The sequence below is a fragment of the Rhopalosiphum padi genome, chromosome 1 (assembly GCF_020882245.1).
Source record: "Rhopalosiphum padi isolate XX-2018 chromosome 1, ASM2088224v1, whole genome shotgun sequence".
NCBI classification, from domain to species: Eukaryota; Metazoa; Arthropoda; class Insecta; order Hemiptera; family Aphididae; genus Rhopalosiphum; species Rhopalosiphum padi.
In genome coordinates, this window is record NC_083597.1 from 69,555,738 (window position 1) to 69,577,705 (window position 21,968).

The 21,968-nt window shown below is 29.1% G+C and overlaps 1 protein-coding gene across 1 annotated transcript in view; it reads right to left on the reverse strand.

Annotated features, from left to right (window-relative positions):
- Positions 1 to 21,968, reverse strand: part of LOC132917016 (uncharacterized) — a 109,310-nt gene that overhangs the window by 24,194 nt on the left and 63,148 nt on the right. The window contains exon 3 of the mRNA XM_060977520.1: positions 10,262 to 10,458. Coding sequence (XP_060833503.1) covers positions 10,262 to 10,410 — 149 coding nt within the window. The 5' untranslated portion in view covers positions 10,411 to 10,458. The remainder of the gene's footprint in view (positions 1 to 10,261; positions 10,459 to 21,968) is intronic.

Consider the following 21,968-nt stretch of genomic DNA (forward strand, 5'->3'; position numbering starts at 1 on the left):
GGTGAAACACCTGAACCAGAATGAATTCCAATATCTATCTATATATATATATATATATATATTTATGTGTGTGTATATTATTTTAATGGTATTTCATATTTACTTAGCAAGATGCATTATTACCATAGTAAATATTTTCGAATTGAAAACGTCTTTCGATGCTACTGTCTCTACTTGGTTGCTATTCCAAAGAAAAATTATAATAATGAGGAACTAGGTACCTATTGCGAATTGAATTTATATCACTGTGTGAACAGTTTTTATTTTATAATATTATTTTTCGATATTTTTTTGCTAAAGCTCAATATCTAATTTAAATTTGAATATATAAATGATATATTATTAATTATTATAAATAAACAAAAATAGTTAATTACACAGTTAAAAACACAATAATTAAAGCAATATAATGATGTTTTGACAGATTCGATTTACTGAATTATGATTATTAAATAGAAAGACGAAAGTAATATACAATTGTAGGTATATGAAGATTTAAAATTATTTAACGTATTGGTATAAAATATTTTAATAGATAGATACTTAAAATAATGAAAAAGATTTTTTTTATGTGAATACTGAATACCAAGTACAAAAGGTTTTCTCGTCAACAAAGTGCTACGATTGTTCGGTTTGGCTTAATCCCGTAAAAACCACATAATGGGCAATGTTTCGTGAAACGAGTTCGATCTCCTATTATATTATCTTCTACTACCTAGTCATAATCACAGTGTAAATATTAATTCCAATTTAATTAACAATTAATTTGATATATACTGCTTATCAGTGATCGTTTGCGTGATCATTATTATCCATAAATTAATCTCATCATAAACTTATCAATTGAAGTACTGCAATAATGCTAATAATAAATGCTATTAAATAAGCATCATGTGAATAAAGTAGTTTTCTCAATAAACTTAGACAAATTCTTCATTTATATTATTACTCGTACATTGTATATGATTTAAATTACACGCTAAATAGGTACTTAGTAATTACTACTTACGTACCTTATACAAATGTGGTAAATGTATTAGGTAAAATTTTATGAATGAAAAATTAACCTACTTTTTTATCAGTTTGTGACCCGTTAAATGTATTGTAATTGATCATAATTTATGGAAGATAATAATATACGAGTATTATATTTTATTGTTATTGATTAACATCAAAAAGTATTTCATCTTAAACCTAATTTGTACGGTTTTTTCTTTTTCCGTTTTATACCAAAAAATAATAAAAAATACCTATTTATCTATCATTCACAACAAGTCACAGCTAAATAAACGTTTACCGTTTTTACCTAATTAACAGTATAAATTAAATTGTCCATAATTTCTTTTAATGTGAAATCTCTATTTCTGTTATAAATACACGATAAAATACTTAAATAGAATTGACTAATATTAAAATATGTACACACTTGAAACATTTCGATTTCGTCCCGTTTATTAAATATATTATTAATATAAAACCGTTTAGTTTAACCTTCATTGCTAATATTTTGCTCTGTTCTTTTTTATATTATGTATATCTATAATACCTAATTTGTATGTTTTTAAGAAAGAGATATATTTTATAATATTAGAAACTTAAATCTATAATACGAAAATACTGACTTCGTAGTGTCCTTTTTTCCACTACAAATTCGTCTAGGGAAGCCCTAGTAATATTATCGTTCGTAATAACTACTTATATTATGCGCAGGCTGCGGGTAACAATAAGAGCGGTCGGGAGATGACTACTCTTTTCGCCGGTCAAACGCCACGAGAGGGTACTGCCACGGAGTTCCGTATACGACCAAACCGCACATAAGACTAAAAAGTCTACATATTATTATAATTTATGAATACATAATATCGATGTTATCGCATATAAAAAGTTTTCTAAATCTATATGCGTATACTATATACACGCAGTACCTACCTATACTCAGATTGAGATGGCGAAGGTGAAACGTAACTACAAGACTATGAACTGCATCCCCAACGCACCATCGGATAGAGGTAGTTTTTGTCCGACACGGGTAGCCTTTCCCGCTGTTATTGTTATTATTATTATTATCATTATATATACTCGACGCGCGCCGTTTCCGCAAAGGTCCAGGGATTTCAGGTCGCATGTAAATCGGCTCATTGTGCACGAAAACGTGTACGGCGAGTGTGTCGGATAACCTAGACCCGGAGGTATACATCGTGCATAATATATAGAGTGCTGTACACTATTTATTGTATATATATATATTACATCGTTATCGTTATTACGGCTAGCGTGCCCATTACGTCGCGTGCTCAAAATGACAAATTTTTCGGCACGTCTCGACATCTGCCACCACCGACGAACCTCATTAATTCCGCCTCAAGCGACTTGTGCGAACGTGTATCGCCGGAGGGATCAGAGTCGCGGGGCAAAGGCTGTTTGTTGACTACCGGATTTCCGCGCACACGCACGTATTTTTCACGCGCGAAACGATAGTACACGACAACGACGACTTTCAGACATGAAACTAGGTCGTTTCAAAGAAAATAAATAAATAAAAGACGAAGTAGAAACGGCCGAACCCGTAACCCTGGCACGAGTCGTCGCGGACGGTCAGTCGCAGCAGCTACAGGGCCTGTTGCCAAACGATTTTTCTCGTATTGTGTATCCGTTATATTTTATGTTATTATTATTTATTTATTTATTATTTTTTTGTTCCCTTTTTGTTTCGACCGAAACCGTTTTCATTACGTAAATAGCCTAGATGTGCGTCTCGACATTTTGGCATTAGCGTACATCTCTAGAGTCCTACAAAACGGCATACAAGTCGTGTTACCGCACGGCCCAAGCCTATATAAAACTGTGTGGTATAATACGGTAAATAACATTAATTTGTAGCTTACTTTTGTTCCTTTACACATTATACAACAAAGGTATATCAGTATGTTAATTATAGCCAATATAATTTTTTCTGATTACAATTATTAAATGTAAAGTTGGTTTGTTTAAGAGTATTATACAAATATTCAAAATATCGTGTATTTTTCGTAAATGTTTTCAATCACGTGTTTTTTTTTTAACTTAATAATTCAATAATACTACGCAAAATGTTTTGATCATACTTAATGCTTAATTAAATATTATAAAATTAATAGTTACCTAACAATTACAATTAAACATTTTCACCTAAAATCATAGTTTAATAATTTTAATTATTATAAAAAAATAGAATAGTACCTTTAATTTAATACGTTTTAAGGATTGTTTGATTGCTCTGTAGTGGGACACATTATACATTGTATATTATATTATTATTATGTTATATTTATGTGATATTTTGTATTTATATTAAATATCAACAATAAATAAAAATAAATAAATATATTATTGATTGAAATTCATAAATATTTTTTGTATATTAATCGTATTATTTTTAAGCATATATAAGTTTTTTAACATTAAAAATAACTAAATCTTAATGCTTTAATAAATTAGAAAAAAAAAACCAAAATAGCATGATAACGGAATAATTACGAAGCAAAACATTTTAATTACATTAGTTTCAATTTATTTAAAATTACGATTTAGTTCATATTTTGTTGTAGTTTAAAAAATATTAATCACCAAAACTTCAAACATTCTACTTAAACTTATATTTCAATTTATACACACAATAAAATCGTTGAAATGTTTAAGCTATTTAAACCAAAAACCTATTCACTTCAATATATATTATAGTATACAGCGGTAAATTAATACGTATCTATATTTACTATAAGTTAATTGCAATAATGTGTGTGAATATTAATTCTCACTATACAACTAAGAAAATAATAAGACTATTTTTATAAATATATGTTTATAATATTGTTTTTTACATGATAATGATTTACTATTCAATTCAAATTTAGACACATCTATTTCTACAATGACCTACTAAAAACAATGACGAGGTGCGTTCGAAACCTACCATATAGCAGAAATTGGCGTATTTAGATCAACATTAAAATAACGCTGAACATTTTTTTTTTATTGTTTGAATTATATTATTATTTATATTGGAAATAATTTGATTTAAAATACGAAAAAAAATCTGTAGATTTTTATTTCATAATGTAATGTTTGTGTTTTAGGGGCCCTACATTTTACAAACCTAAGGCCCACCAAATGTTATAGTATGCCACCCTATGAAGTGCAGAATCTCTTTTTTTTAAATTAATTTAATATATATACTATAGATTTAATGCATTTACTGTATAAGTCTCAAAATAGTCACAATATTGTATAAATTATATTAAACACAATACCGAAAGAAGTTAAATCATTTTAAACTCAAGTTTTATCATGATGATTGAAAATAAATTGCCTCGATTGTTTTGAAAAATGAAAAAACTTAATCTGAAATGCTAAAACTGTACTTAATTTAACAATATTTAATCCAAATTGAACAACTTGTTAACCCAGAATTTAATGTCGGATGTTACGTTCTATATATAATCTTACGAAAACGGGATTATAACTTTTTAAGTATTTGTATTTTCTCTTGGTGTTAGTTTGTATTCAGTACGATTCTCCTTGAGAACGTGCCATAAAAATAAAACTACCTACACAGTATAAGTGCTTTTATTTTTTTTAAACTAATATTTCGCTGCGCTATTATCCTATTCATTGTAACCGAATCAACCGTCTTTCAGACACCCCCAAAACATATTGATACAACCGTGGATTTCTATATTTTTACGAGATCTCATTAAATTTTATGTTCCTGTAACTCAACACACAACGTACCTATGGCGTATATAATAATATAGTTGTACCTTGTAACTACTAGTCTTACTATACTTGTTATTCTCGTACCAGCCATTAGATTTTATTATTTTTCATGATTTAATACTAAAAATATAAAAAAAACAAAAACAAAAAAAAAACGATTTGGTTGAGGTTTTCGTGATATCATATTGGGTGTTATTACGATATTGGTTTTGATACTTTTTTTTTCTATAAATAGAACGAATACCGGACAAGAAACGACTTCATAATATTATTTTGTCTATTTTGTCGCAAACTGTTAAGATCGTATAAATAAAACATTATTAACATTTAAACTATCCACGTGTTTTAATGTAACTTCGCATATAATTAAATAATATTGTGTGTGCGGAAGATTATTGTATTTATAGGCTTAGTATATACTGGTTTTAACATAGAGGGGAAAATATTCGAAAACGCATTCGTTACAATACTACATTATGAATATTTGCGTATACTGACCGTCTATATATTATTATAATATTAACGGCATGGCATAAAGCTCGAGATTTATTCACCAAACGAGCAATGCACGTCATGATAGTACTTATAATCGGGAATTTATGGTGTGTAAATTATACAGGAAGGGGTATAAGAAACAAATGAATTTGAAAAAGCAAAAAGATATCTCAACAATTAATTGTTATTGTATTTACAAGATTCTGAAACAAATACAATTTGTTGTTTCAGACATAAACATAATATCATTCAATATCCATATGGTAATCATTCCTAGGATATACTTGATGTGTTTAATTCTCTAAAGTTTCGGAGCATTCGTGAAGTTGTCTGACGAGGAATAACACAATGACTGATAGTTGGTTTTGAAAAAAAATGTTTTTAGAATTTTAGATACAACTATATAATCATACATCTCTATTTTGAACGCAAGGTGTACCTATCTTGAATCAATACATGATATAGGTACCAACTAAAACTGTATAGGTGAAACTATATTACTGAACCAATCTTTTTGAGGGTGCATAAATAGTAAAGTATTCTGAGACCATCAGACCCTTCACACTGTATTTATATTAACAATAATTTCAAATTTATATTTATGTAGATTTTTAGTCTATTTATGTTGGATATATCAACATATATTCCATTTATACATATAAATGTCAATATAAGTTAAATAATTACAGCTTAACCAAAAAAAATTGTCACAAATAATTTAATATGATTTTTTTGTCCAGTAAATTATGTTTATTTAAATTAATGCTAGTTCAGGGACGACGTAGTCCATGTCAGTTATTGATAATATTTACTAAAATATAATAAAACTAGAATAGAAAAAAACGTCGTTTTTTTATGATGAGGGGCGTTGCACGTTTTAAACTTTGGGTGCATTCGACCCCTGCGCACTGTCCTAGTTTCATCAGATTCATCAATGCTACCAATAGAATGGTCCAAAATCATCCTATATAATACCAATACCAAACGACGAGAAACATCCAATTAAAATCAAACAGCTTATTAAGGTATATTGACTTAACCGTGTTGATCTAAAAACTTTGGTGGTCGTTAATTTAATAAAATTATGTTCACTGCTGCAGTACACACTTTCAGGTGTGCCGGTGGACGCCGTGTGTACTAGCTTTATTATTATTACTACTATGTATTATCGGATTGCTATATTTTTTACATGAGCACTTATATCACACCGGGAATTTACTTTACTATTTTTCATCTGCAGTGCGATAAAAATAAACGATTATATACATATTATATTTCGTTTCCATTATACCACATCGTAATAACAACACGCGTCTCTAGAACACTCAGTAAATCGCCTAATTCACATAAAACCTATCCGACATTAAAAATGTTGAAATTTTTTTTAAAAAAAAGAAAGGTGTCGATTTACATCCGATAATGACTGATAACTAGACACTCAATTCCAATTTTTCGTATTTATTTTTATATAGAAAAAAGCACCGGGAAAACGACGGGATAAGCTTTACACCGGATGATAACTCACTGCTAGACTCTCAAACATGGAAATCGGTTATCCTATTTTTTGGTGACCGAATTTCCAGTGAAACAATTTTCACTCGGCCGACTCCGAGACGACGAAGGCAGCTCGTAAGCACTGGGATCGAATTACAGTAGTCTCAGTGTATATATAATATATAAATACAAATATGTTTTACATAAATCTTTTATTTTATTCGTCACTGCGAGAATAAACAAATCGTATTTAAATACCTATAAAAATAGTTAAGCCACTTGTACATCAGTAATGGCGTCGTTGCTACAAGAGATGAGCGTTTACTCTAGAGAAATAAATGCTACTGAAGTCAACTGTAGTAAGAGGCATCTTGGTAAATTAAGAGCCGAGAGATCTCTTTTTTCATATTTATTATCTATATGTTTTAGAAAAATAATGGTTATTTAAACCCGTTTTATGTCAAATTAATCGATTTTAATCAACAGATAGATAAATGTGACGGTTCGATCCTCACCAAATGACAAAATGATTTTTTTTTTATGGACAAAATATTATGATAATAAATAATATAATTATATGTTATATTAATATAATAAAATAAAATAAAATAAAATAAACCTACTTTTTAGGGATTATGTTAATTAAACTATTACAATTTTTCTATAATAATTAAACTGACGTACCATACACTACTAGAATATATTACACATATTATATATCGTTCCCATTATCAACCGTCGTAATAGCCATACGCGTTTCTAGAACACTCGGTAAATTACCTAATTCACATTAAAATTACCTGACATTAAAAATGTAGATGAACAAAATTGTGATCATAAATAAGGTCGACCCCGACGTGCTGCGATTTCAAAAACATTCCTAATGTCGTTTTAAAAATGTTATGTTTTAGTTTATACACAAAAAACTGTTAACGTTAACTATAGCTGTACATTGGTACATATATGTTTGCCGTTTTTTACACGACGATGTCGGACAGTACAACTCGAAGTATACACCAATGGACAACAAAGTTGATCTAGTCATTTTAAAGAATATACGATTATCGTAACTTCTGTTTTAGTAAACGAAACAACAATGACTCGTGAGATTTAGAGCGACGATTCGCATGCAGATTTTACGATGGTCGTTACTGAATTATTGTTTTAATCTTCCGCGGCAAACAATTGGCTTAGTGACAAAAGAGGGGGGAAGAGGAAAATGGAAAAAGAAACAGAAAATTAAAAAAATAAATATAAATTTAAGAATATAATCGAATCTGCGAGAAGAGTATATAATACCGTAGGTGGGGTCAAATTTAAAACGGGTAAGCGGGACCAGCAAACGCATCGCAATAACGATACCATAATGATGTATTTAATCACTTCTCGTTATACTCCAATCAAATTGTCATAATATTATATTATTTTCGCATTTGGTTAAACGCATCTTTATTAGTCATAACTAATAATATAATATGACCGTATTGGCTTGAACCGAACTATTGCACTATATCCTTCATTTTCCGATAAACACGTGTAATACGTGGCTCGACAATCGAAGACTTCTCTAATGGCATTTTTTCCCAATTTTATTCGCTGTTATTATTAAATAACTGATGAAATGAGTATTTCCGGCGTAAAAAACACACACAGAGGACGTGACAGCGACGGCGTGGCGGAATCCCGCATCCAACCCATAGCTCTTCAAGTCCGTGTCGTGTGGCTTTCATACAAGTCTCGAGTACCCAACTCTACTGCTCGACCAGCAATATACATATTATACACCCGTTCGACCATCACGAGAATAGTCTTTGAAGAGGGTCGACGTAGAAAACAAAAATAAAGTTTATCCGACACACCGTAGACATTAATACATAGAAATAAACACGACGGGGTGGAGTGTGGAGCGAGCGAGAATAACAGCTAAAAACATTATGAGGCTCAACCGTCATAATATAATTTAAATCGTTGTACGTGAGCGATTTTAAAACCACTTAGGTACGCGGTACGTGTGGAGCCGACAGCTGACGTACAAGTCGAATCGAATGAGTGCAAATAAGTACTTGATTGTCGTCGTGAATTTATACAGTCCGTAATAAACGTATTATCATTTCGATATATCATTCCTCAACGATCAACTATTATAGTATTGTTATATAATATCGAGATCATTTTAAAAGCCACTTCGGTTATTCGAGCGAGTCGCACTCTTCAAGCGTAGTTCACGTTTCGTCCGTCTCTATATCTACTTGGTAAACAATTTTCGCGATTGTGTCTTTGCCATCGACTCCGATAGTCGATGTTAATTCGCAAATAACTGTATTGAAAAGTGCACATTATAGCGTATTATATTATTATGGCGAGCCCCACGATACGTTTCTATTTTTTGGGGTGACTTTTGTGGAGTATATTAGTGACATCGTTTTATTTTACCGCTCGATTGAGTAATATTATGCTCACCACGCTCCATCCGTTATTACATTCATCCACGCGTAAGTGGCATTCGCTGTAAGCTCTAACTACCTGCTATATTATAAATTTTACATAATTAATGCCCACATATCGTGCACATGTATGTAATGCCCCACCTCCGTTCGAGCTTAGGGTAGACTGTTTGCAATGGTCACGCGTGGCATGTATTTGTCGATTTACTGGTCCTAGTTTCTCGGAACTCTTACCGCCTTATTGTTCGAATTAAAAGGAAACTAAAACTTACGATATCAAACGATAAACTTCTACGCGGAGAAAAAATAAACTAGCAAAATACCTATACACGAAATCTTCACGATGGTACTTGCTCGGAATTCTGTGAACACAGACAAACTATAAAGACGCTGATGCATAATACATTTATAATATGTGCTCGGAATAGATTGAATACTTTATATCGTATATTTTCGCTTCCAATTAAATCATCCGACCTGTAGTTGTTATATATTGTTTATTCAATTATTTATTATTTTTAATTACTGTTGCTATTCTTAGAGTTGTTTTATTTCATCTTTATCTTATTAAAATAAATATTTAACAAAAAACATCACTGTGGATAATTATACGGTGAATGATCGATCATTACTATCCAACTTCCATCGCCTATCAAGTATCTACTTCGAAATTATGCCAATATTAATACAACAAGTTTCGGTTCGATTACGATAACGACAGCGGTGGTAGTTCTAGACCTTCTATTTATAGTGCTATAAATTGTTATGAATCAATTACGTCATTTTAAATTACACTAATTACAGTAAAAAATGTATAATCATTTGACCACATAAAATTATTATAATTAAGCATTTTATTAAAACGTCAATATTTCTGCGTACACATTATCGTGGTCCGACTTAATTTTTGTTTATGATTTCTTTTTTTTTTTACGTCTTGAATTTATAATATTACATTTTCGTTATCGTCTCCAGTTCTAGAAATAAAATAAAAAATCGCGTACAAACGACGTCACGCGCGAAGTTGTGGTAAAAAATAAATAAAAATAACGATGTAACAAAAAAGGTCTTACGGGTCCGCTGGCATGATGTAGTGAGAAGCGTCTGTCTGACTGCGGCGTCCCTGCGCTGTCGTCGACGTAGACGTCGCAGCTGCGTGACCGATGTTACGGTTGTTTTCGGCGGCGGCGGCGGCATGGTAGGCCCCAGGGCTGTTTGTCATTCCGGCACCGCACCGCCGCTACGGCATCGCTTGCAACGACCTCGTGACCTGCAAAACACCAACCGACAAACGGACGTTGAATATCATTAATGTCATTATTAATTTTGTATATATTATACAGAGCGATGGTGTATGTACCACGGTCCTCTATCGAGATTTTAATAAAATTCGATTTATGGTTTTTTAGTTTTTAGTTTTTTTCCTTTTGGATGATTGAATATGCAGGCATGTACATCGACATTTTATGAAGTACCCGCCTTAATATTATAGAAACTAAACTCTGTGCTCCGAGAACATGGGTCACCGTGGGAAATTTTTTTTTTTTTTTTTAAATGAATTATGTGAAGAATAGACAGCTTTTATGTTTTAAAAAAAAAATCGATACTGAATATTTTCAAAACCTTCGCTGCGGGTAATCAGTGTTCTGAGACTAAACTATATATTATCTACTTATACGCATAGGTTTATTGTTATGATAAAATACTACGTCGATTTTCATCCCATCGATACTAGACTAAATGTCGCGGTAACAACTGCAGCAGTCGTCACTTGTGTAAGTATACCGCAGTATAGCTACACGTCATGTATATAAATGACTACTATATATAAAATAATAATCCGAGCTCTAATATGCTTCATGAATTACGACTGCTGCTCGTACACTTAAATTTATTGACCGTGTATTTGTGTTCCATCTAATATATTTAAATTATTATTTATATATGGGTACATGTTGATTTGATAACGATACATTAATACTATAAATTGCTTGTCTTATTATGTCCCGGTTTTTCAATCTATTTTATCCGCTAGATAATATGAATTATCCGGCAAATAAGGAAAAATTAATTTTAATCGATTTTTCAATGTCCAGATAGTGTTTATTCGATGGATAAATCATGGAATAGTTATTCGGTACTACATAACGTATATAATACGATGTCAGCTCGAGGGTGCTAACCGTCCTTTTTTCATTTTTGATGCTTGCACGGAATACAATTTTTCAACTATAATATTTTAAATTTTAATTTTTAAACTCGCTTACTCACCGCAATACATTTTTACATTCTTTGGAAACAGATAAATATTATTTATTTAAATAACACTACACAATCCTCCATGCAATATGCCTAAAAATTTTGAAATCAATGTTATCAATGATAATTCCAGTGTATTTCGTAAAGAGTATTATAATTTATAAATGGTAAACAAAATTGTGCTTTGAAATTGATTGCCGATCGCACTAACTGATTGGAACAGTAATTACTAATTACTTATTACCATTAAAACATGCCATTTATTATTATATTACAATATAATATTGTTTGGATTCCATTCTAATATACATTATCCTTTTCCGTAAACATTTAAAGCAACGATCGTTTAATTAAATTAAAATATACCTACAACATTAAAACTACAATGCACATTTAAACATATTATATTGTTCTAATTAAAAAGAATAATTGTTTTGAGTTTTCATTGTTGGTTTTTAAATGGCCTCATTAAATAATAACGACACGTGAAATTTGTCTATGTTACAAAAATAATTTTAATACTTCCAAGATAATTATGATTTAGCACAATATTATATCATTATTATATAAATGCCTATTCAGTCAAAATAATAAAAAAAAAAGTCATTTTAGTTGATAATTAATGTAATAGTTTGTAGAACAGAGTTAAAATAGTGTCATACCACAAAGATTGCAAATAATATTTTACACTTTTCAGTGAAATCTATTTTACATAACTATTGGTTTTTGGACAAAGTTATAATTATTCCATTCTATATAATAGTACTCGGTATATGTTTATTACTATTAGAATTAATAGATGAGTTTTTTGCAATAGAATATTAATAACTACGAAACGAAAATTGAACTGTCCTGTGCCTATGTACCTATTTTAACAACAATAACTGGGTAAAATATATGCCTTTGTCGTCATTAACAACTCATTCATAAACTACGAGTGAATAATTTGTAGACTAAACTAATAACACACAAGATAACTAATAACGATGGTTCTTATTAAAGCGTACGTTGAAAATGTTTTAGACTTAGGACACGTTATACATATGTGTATTTGAAACATTATCGTTTCAGTATAGACGCTATAGACGCGCGTATACATAATATGCATATTATAACGCGTTGCAAGTTGTAACTATACATTATATAGTTACAACTTGCAACGCGTTATCTTTGTAAGTCGTTTTCAAGTCAATATGAAGTAACTTTGACATGACGATTCGTCGTCTTTATTCACGACGACTCCAGAAATTTTCGTGTTCTGCAGAACGCACCTAACATTAAATTTCTCTATTTCTCATTTTCTTCCCGTTTAAATGTAGGTAGCCAAAATCAAATGATTGAGATTAGAAAACACACAATTCTAAAACTAGTGTATTTATTATGTGAATTTCACGTATCGTAGGAAAAATATTTCACTACAATACAACCTTCATATTTAAAACGTTGCCGTTCACACAATCTCATCAGTTAAATTATATCCATACATCTTTAATACATTAATAATAATTGTTGGTGTTAATTTTTTTATTATTATTGTTGTTGTTTTTTCTATTATTATTTTATACATAATAATATTAGTAAAACACTCAGATAAATCATCTATATACACATATCCATCTTGTTAAAATAGTCTCAAATGTATTATTTGGTATTATCCATGAATATATTATATAACCATAGAATAGAAATGTTATACTTTAAAATAAAAAAAGAGAAAAAAAAGGGAAAAAAAGGAAAAAAAATTAAATAGCTAATTCTAAAAATTTTTTTCTAAATCTGACATATTATGACACACTTCAAAGTTTCCCGTTTATGCGTAAACCAGACTATACAGTTTTGCACCCGAGGTTTTCAGGAAAAGTTGTAAATGCATTTCTTAGTAATGATTACAAAAAAAATTATCGTTAAGTTCGGATCAATTAACAACGATAATATTTAGATTGGAATAAGTTTATTTCACAAGTAGTGTTCACAACAAATTCGATGAAATTGAAAACTAAACGCCATTAATCCATAAATACTAAAATTCTCATTTTAAATGTCCATAAGTTAAAACATGTACAATTTTGATTTGATTTTACATGTCATATAACGTTTAAACAGAAAATTCAATTACATATTATAATTGCCAATTAAATGCAATAATCGAACCATGAATAATTTTCAACGATCAGCGATAATATACGTATAACATGTAGACTGCAATGTGAAAACATAATTTTGTTTTTTAAAATAATAATGAAAAAAATTACAAATATAATATTATGTTAAAACAATATATAGAATTAAAAACTTTTTTATTTACGATCAAAAATAACCACAAAGTAGGTTTGTTATTTAAATACAAACTATTATTTTTATATTTACAGGAAATAACTGTTACCGGAATACCGAAAACGTCCATAACTTCAATGCAATAATATATTGGTCAATGGTTATGGATTATGCGACATGGTGTCATTATAGAAAAAAAAAATGTTTCCGGTTAATTGAAATACGACTAGCTGTTTTATTGGCAGCAGTTATTACCAATATACACAAATCGTATACACTATTTTCCGTAATTTAATTTTTGAGTATTTTTTTCGAGTACGAAATAAATATTTTTTTAACAAAAATTTACAAAATATAAACAAAACGATTTATAACTAAATGTATTAGTAATAAATTAACAAATCATTTCAAAACAATATCTCAATATGTTTATTACGCATGATATCAATATTAATTATATTAAGTTACAACGCTAAATGAAACTTGTGTAAAATTTCTTGAAAATTAATATTTTCATTTTTATGGCATACTCCTGTGCAGTATGAAAATATGTTATCATAACATTATAATTGGTATATTTATGCAGTAAGTTGGTTGTTACGAGTAATGAATTCATTGTCAAAAACCGGTATCTTGAACAAACTTTAGACTACTATTTTATTTCATTACTTCTAAACTTTCGGTTTATTGGTTCTAAACATATTTAACGACCAAAAGATTTTCATCGTAACTTATAAATTAGCAGCAAAGTTCGGTGCTTGTAGAATTTTACGCATCATACCACCTATAATGATGATTTAAAACTAATTGATGGGTATAATATATACCCGGTTATATATATATATATGGTACGAAACTTTTATTTTATACCTAATAAGTAATAATGATGAAAATCTAAACAGAAACCTATAATTTTTCATTAAAACCATAAAAAGTAACTTTATGTATTCAAAAAGTTCATTTGGCTTATATTATGATTATTCTTATTGTTTTTATTATTATTATTCTAGCCGTTATAGCCGGTTACTTTCTATTGAAAAATATAATTTATTGTAAACCAATATAGCCCGATTTGGGTTGGTTTTTTTTATGTACTGGATGTTTCACCAAGTATTCTTAGAAAGGACAGTTAGCATATTTGATGAATTGCCTTTTATAAAAATCGTGTAGTCATAATTTTATTTTTATACGTTCAATGCGTTCGTTTTTATAGCTAACTTCTTTTTAAGAATAATTAAGAACATTTTAAATTTATGATTATAAATATGTACTTCTAAATCAATTACTAATTACGAAGAAAATTTTATTTTAACATTTTTAAATTGTGTGGTCAAACTCACTGACCTTTAAAAATACGATAAAAATAAACTCACTATAAGATGTATCTAATTTGCCTACTCATAACGCCGCGTTAATAAAATCTTTTTTTTTCTAAATACGTTATATAAACATAAAATTATAATAAGATACTGTAAAGCTACTATTAAATAAATAACAGTAAGAGATTTTTATGATTCTTAAAGGGTAGAACTTAAGACCGTAAAATATAATTTAATACATATAAAAATAAAATACTTATTCGATACATACAAGCACTACAACATCAATTTTTATTTATTGTGCATTAAATTTATGTTTAGGGATGCATGAAGTATCAGTAAATTCATGTTAAATGAATATATTTTTATATTTAATACGACATATTTTGTTATATTACGAATCATATTATAGCACCATAATATAAATCATAATTTTTTTATTACAAAAATGTATAATATAATTATTTTTTTATTAGTAGTAGATGGAAATCTTAAAATGTAGAAAAATGGGCAATTTGCGTTACATTAATATCGGATCTGATATACAATGACACCAGATTGATAATAGTAAAAGACCTATGATTTGGTGCTATGGAAACAGCAGTACCTTTTTTTTTTTTGCATTTTTTAAAACTCATGGAATTTCCAAAAAAAAATTGATCAAGATATGCATAAGGCCGAACAGTTCTTAAGGTTACATTTTAAATAGTTCAATACCATTTATATTCTTAATTATTTACTGTATTAATAATAATTTCATACTATTATGTTCTTATATCCTTTAAGAATGTATTTATCGATTATGTGTTTTTGCTAAATTAATATTAATATATTATCTTTTCCTGTATATAAATATGATACTATGCAAAATATATTGAAGTAAACTATGTATAATTGGTAACTCCCATGGTGAAGAGTCTGCTTATTTAATTAATTACATTTTTATTACTATATTGAGTTATTACCACGTGAGTAACGATCGTAGTTGTAAAAATTATGGTTTTTTTTTTTTATTATTATTATCATTATTTTATTGTTCGAGTATTATATATAATCATAAAACGAGCACGGGCATGACGTATTTTTTTTTTTTAGTCACAAATAATGCTTTTTGTGCAATTACTTGCATAACGATGTTGATAAGACCGCAGTCATTTCGTCTTTATTGTTGTTTCTATCCTAATGATAAGAAAATAGCAAAATCCACATGTGCAAAATACGGAAAACTATTTATGGATTTTTAAAAATATACCGGGGTGAGTAATTACCCCGCGTACGTTACGCGAAAGTTAATAATAAGGATAACATACAATCGATAAAGTTTTATTTATTATCGTATAAAATTATTTATGAGGAAATTGTAAGTAAAAAGTAAATAAAAAAAAACGAACTATATAATACTGTTAGTATTATATACACTACACATATTATAATATATCATCATGGAATGAGAAAAAAGGATAATAATCGCTGTTCGGTCTTTGAATTTTTTATCTTACAAGAAGAGACGGCAGTAGAAATTGCCATACACAATCAGCTCAGTCTTGTAGAAAATGTTTCAATATCAAACACGCTCGGCTTATATTCGATTTGTCTGGAATAAATTTTAATGCAGTGGAAATAATTTTACCAGCTTAAAGGATATTTTGATCACTACACGTCGTTAAATTGCCATGCATTTAAAACATATTTCATTGACAATCCGTATAGGAAAAGAATCGATAAAAATTCAACATTTAGCAAATTTAGTATTTATACAATATAACAAACTACTATATTATTACTAATGGTAATTAAAAAATTAAAAACCTTAATGACCTTAATTTTCGTATAAAATATATAATTATTAATCTATATAATATGATTCACTAAATACAGTACTATTAATTTAGTATCAATAAATCAATTTTAGAAGTACACAATATTTGATAAAAATGATTAAAAGAATTCATATTGTACAATAGCAAAAAACAAAACAATAAATATTTTAATGCGGATAACCTCGGGAACCGTTTTAAAATTAAATTCATTCTGATGTTTACTTGAGTTTATAAGAATAAAATAAAAAAACAAAACAGCAGGTAGCAAAGATAAATTTGAAAAGTGTCTAATTTATTTACATAACTCTGAAATAAGGCAATGACTTGAATATACATACTAAATTATAAAATAAACTATTTACATGTAAAATCCTTATCTAAAAATATTTCAATAATTGAGCATTTTATCGTGAATCCTATTTACTTTTACATACGGTAATTAAATTATGTTTTGGTTTTTATTACTTGACTAAAAAAATTAAATATTATACTTAGAAATTAACGTTTTTTTAACAATATAAAATTCACTTGATTATTACACGAATAATTAATGATAAATCGAAAGTAATGATCGTCGAATGGACGTCACGGGCAGCGGAAAGCGGAAAGGGTAAAATACTGTATAGTAAAATTCGAAATTAATACAATCTAACGGGATTACATAAAATGGAAAGGTGTGTCCTAGAGAGTATAATTTGGGCTTTCAGCGTTGCGAAAAACAATTACTAAGTACGGTCGGGGCTGAGATTTATAGATGCCCGGTGGGATATACGGTATGGAAGAAAAGGATGAAGGATAGATCTGTTTTTGGCGTTATCTTAGTTAATGTTAAATGGAAGACAAGAGGGAAAATAAGATGACAAAATAGTGAAGTAGTGGAAAATTTCATAAAAGGATTTAGCGGGTGAAGTTATCTCATGGATAAGCAAAGAATTAAGTATACTGTGAAAGAATCTTTATGAGATGTAGCAAAATTCTAACTCTCTGTATAGAGTATAAGAAAACATTTTTGAAACATAAACTTAAGCAGATTTCAAAACCAGTGTGGCAATGATATAATAATTATAAGCCCAAGTTTTAAAAACAAATTTAAAAATAAAAAACAAAATAGCGATATTTAGACTATATTATTATAAACAAATCTTGATTTGTTAATATATTTACAAAATAATATGAAAAAATACTGTAATAATAAATTGCATTAAAAACGTATGATTTAAGATATACATATTATATAATATGATATTATAACAGAAATCAAATGGTTTAAAATAATAAATTATGTTAATAATACCAATAGTTTTGATAACTAGTTACAGTTAATAATTATATTATATGCTAAAATAAATATGTATTATAATTTATATCTAGCATGTAACAATCAATAAAATCAATATTTGGTTCGCTTTTTATTATTAGATAACATTGATGCACCTATATAGTTTTTATTCAATACCATTAATCATAAGACTTGATTTTTTAATATTATCTATTGCATAATTGGGTTTTTAAATTTTAAATAACGATATTTATGGGGGGGGGGGGGAAATTATTGACTGATATTTTATTATCTAATGTAATATTTATATAGATATTTTTGTGGTATGAATATTTAGATACATGGTAATTATTATACAATTGTATTCAATGAATATCTATTTCAAATGGACACTTGTCAATTAAATCCAAATGACGTTTATTTTTATAATATTAAATTACTGTTATTTTATTGTATATATAGCTGGGATAAAAATATTCATGCAGATCCTTTATTTATCAAAAATCGAGTGTAGATGGTAATGTTAAAAGTAATTTTTAATATTTATACCTATTATAGTATTATCTAGGTATGTAGTTTTTAAAAGTGTGCAGAAAAATTACTTAAGGTGATTGTACATTATTAACTAGTGGCATTTACTTTACTTACCCCACACAAAAGTTAACCAAATATGTTATCTTTCGAACAGTTTTGTAATAATAAAATGCATTAATAGTTATAGATTTATTACTACAACATTTCCCTCTTTCATTCTCCAGGGTGAGTGCAGAAAAACAATTTCCTAACACCAGCTGTCTAATTGTATCCTGTCTGTCAATTGAACAATATAATCGTTAATTTGAATAAAAGAAAAATATTGTGCTGATTTTTCTCTATACATAACCATTTTACTGCAGTACAATGACTTAAATCATGAAAATTTATGACATACTGAAAAAAGTCGTATCAAATCATTATTTGACCACTATTATAATTTTCTCAACATAAATATTAAATAGCAATCCGTTACTACATAGATACGTACTGATTATCTGGTAGGTATAGTGAGAATGTTTCCATTTAATCTTAAAACTATAAACCTTTATCACCAAATGTATAAAAATCGATTTATACAAATATCAACTGATAAAAAATCGGTTAAGAGTCTCATTTTTACTGAATGTATGTAAGACATAGCACAAACAAATTGACAACAGAATCGATTATTTGGACAACAGTTCAATTTGACAATAAACAAATAAAAATTGTTCTGTATGTGACCGAAATCAAACTAATTCGGACCTACGTTACAAATTCATGAGGTCGAGTAATAGCCAGTCAAATTTCAAGTCGTAATACGATGTTAGAACTCCACCTTTCGGCGGACCATATGGGTTTAAAGAGAACTGCTAAAGAGATAACGGTGGTATATATATAATAGAACCGCGGGAGTCAGAAAAGCTTCGGTCGTTTCGAGTTTCTAGTAATAGAACCGTTCAAAGAGCATAAAATGCCTAAAACGACTGAATCTACACAATCATTCAAAAGTATTTTTATGAATGAAGTTCCGAAAAACACTTAGACGGAACCAAGTAACTCCATAAAAATATATGCTATTCTGTACATGTGCTAACTGCATATGTATATTTATTGGTATATTTTAATAATTTGTACAGAAAAGCGTTCTATAAAACTGCGATGATATAAAGACCCCATTTGGTCATCTTAATAGAATTATGTTATGGCAATTTAAAATGATTAAATTAAAAGTTCCTAACTACTTTATACGTACATCCGGATATTTTTTAATACATATATTATATTGTATTGTAGGTATATTTTTTTTCTTTAAAACGTTAAGAAAATCTTGACGTATAAAAACATTGGTATAACGTTGTTGGAAAGTAGACATGTTGGTGTGAAGATCGGGGAGTGAATATGTGTATATGTATGCGTGTACGGGTAATAACCGATGTTTTGCATATAACATCGTCGGAAACTCGATAATATAAAACTTGGTGCCTTCTCTTCCCGATCCTCTGAAATCCAACCACCCGTCCACCTACAGATGGGTCACAAGTACAAGGCACAGATGGTCTACAAACTCGCCAATTGGATACTTTACGGTTTTGCCGACGCCATCTGTGCCCTTCCGCAAACAAAATAATGTAACGTTCGAGGCGCAATCGACCGATCCAGCGATTTCAGCCGACAGGTCTGTCGTGGTCGATACAATAATAAAGAAAAAAAACGCATTGAAAAAGAAGAAAAAAAGGTTCGAGTACTCAAAAAACAATCTCAAGAACAGCGATCCATTTTTATGGCGTGAATATCGTTTCGTTGTGCCGATACAACATCTATATATTATATATTTATATTATATTATATAAACCTATGTGTTCGGTAGACGTTCACCGCCTATTACAGTTACGTATTTTCCTTGCCGAGGGACTTGACGGAAATTAATCGTAAAACATTCGTTTTTTTTTCGAAAGTTTTTGTACATCTATTCTAAGACGAGTAACTACACTGTTTTCACCATGTTGTTCTACACCTTTTTATTTTCCACGAAAGTTTGCAATACGATGTTAATAACAAATATTATTTATTATAAACTATATATATATATAAGTCTTCAAAAGGGATAACAGGTCCATTAGTAATAATAAGAAACATCAAACATTCACTGAAGGGTTAAAATATAGTTACTTTATAATATGCCTGTCACCTCTCTTTTATTACTTTTCAAATAAGTTCGTTCAATCTTGTGCTACTCGCAAGCAGTAAAGTAACTGACAAAAAAATAAATATATAATATAATAGGTATAAAAATTATTCATAATATATTATATAACGACTAACGAAGTTAAGTAATATTTCAGGAAGCTGACGTTGTCGAGCAAAGAAATATATTCGTAAAATAATAAAATAAATTATCCAATATGATAGTCAATTAAACTATATCATTATTGTATAGATTTAGGTACTAAATATTGTGACTAGAAATACATTTGCCATTTTTATTACCGGAAAATGAATAAATAAAAGTCTAAAATCGATGGAATATTATCGTTTTATTGACCGACGTGACGTATGTTTAGAAACAAGACACTGAAGTAGAGATAATGGTAAAATAATGAAATACTTCGCAACGCGCCGTGTTAATATTCTCCTCGTGGACCGTAAACTACAATTGTCCGTAATCGATATAAATACGCGACGTTATTATGCGATACTTATCGATTTTATCGTTAATATATTTGTTTTTCCTTGGTAAATAATTACTCGCGCGTCCATAAATTATACAAAATACCGATATCCATAAACAATGCTGCAGTGCGCAAACAATAAGCAATCATAATTGCGATTCGAGACGGCCTATTAAGATTTTAGACCGTCAACAACGTGCTCTAAATAATAATAATAACTGTGCGGGGTAAAATAATCGGCACACGAGTGCAGATAACAAACGCGGGCGGGAACGTTCGCAATATATATCGCAATCGTAGCGATTCAAATCGGTCCAAGTTTAGTCTCACGAAAATCAAAATTTACTGAAACTTCAGTTAAATTTATAACGGAATACGCTCCGGACGGTTTGGGGGTGATCTCGTAGTCTACACTGTTATAACGCGTGTTGGTACTCTCGTAAAAATTAATTTGTAGTAAAGTTATTCGTGCGTTGTCAGAGGTTATTAACAATTCGCGTAACAATGGGTGTAGCCTTTAATTATTACTAGACGGTGCGAACCGCTGCGACCGTTAACTCGATTTATTCGTGTAACTCTATATAACAATATGTATAATATACATAGAGTGACGGAAATTGACAGTAATAATAATAATGACA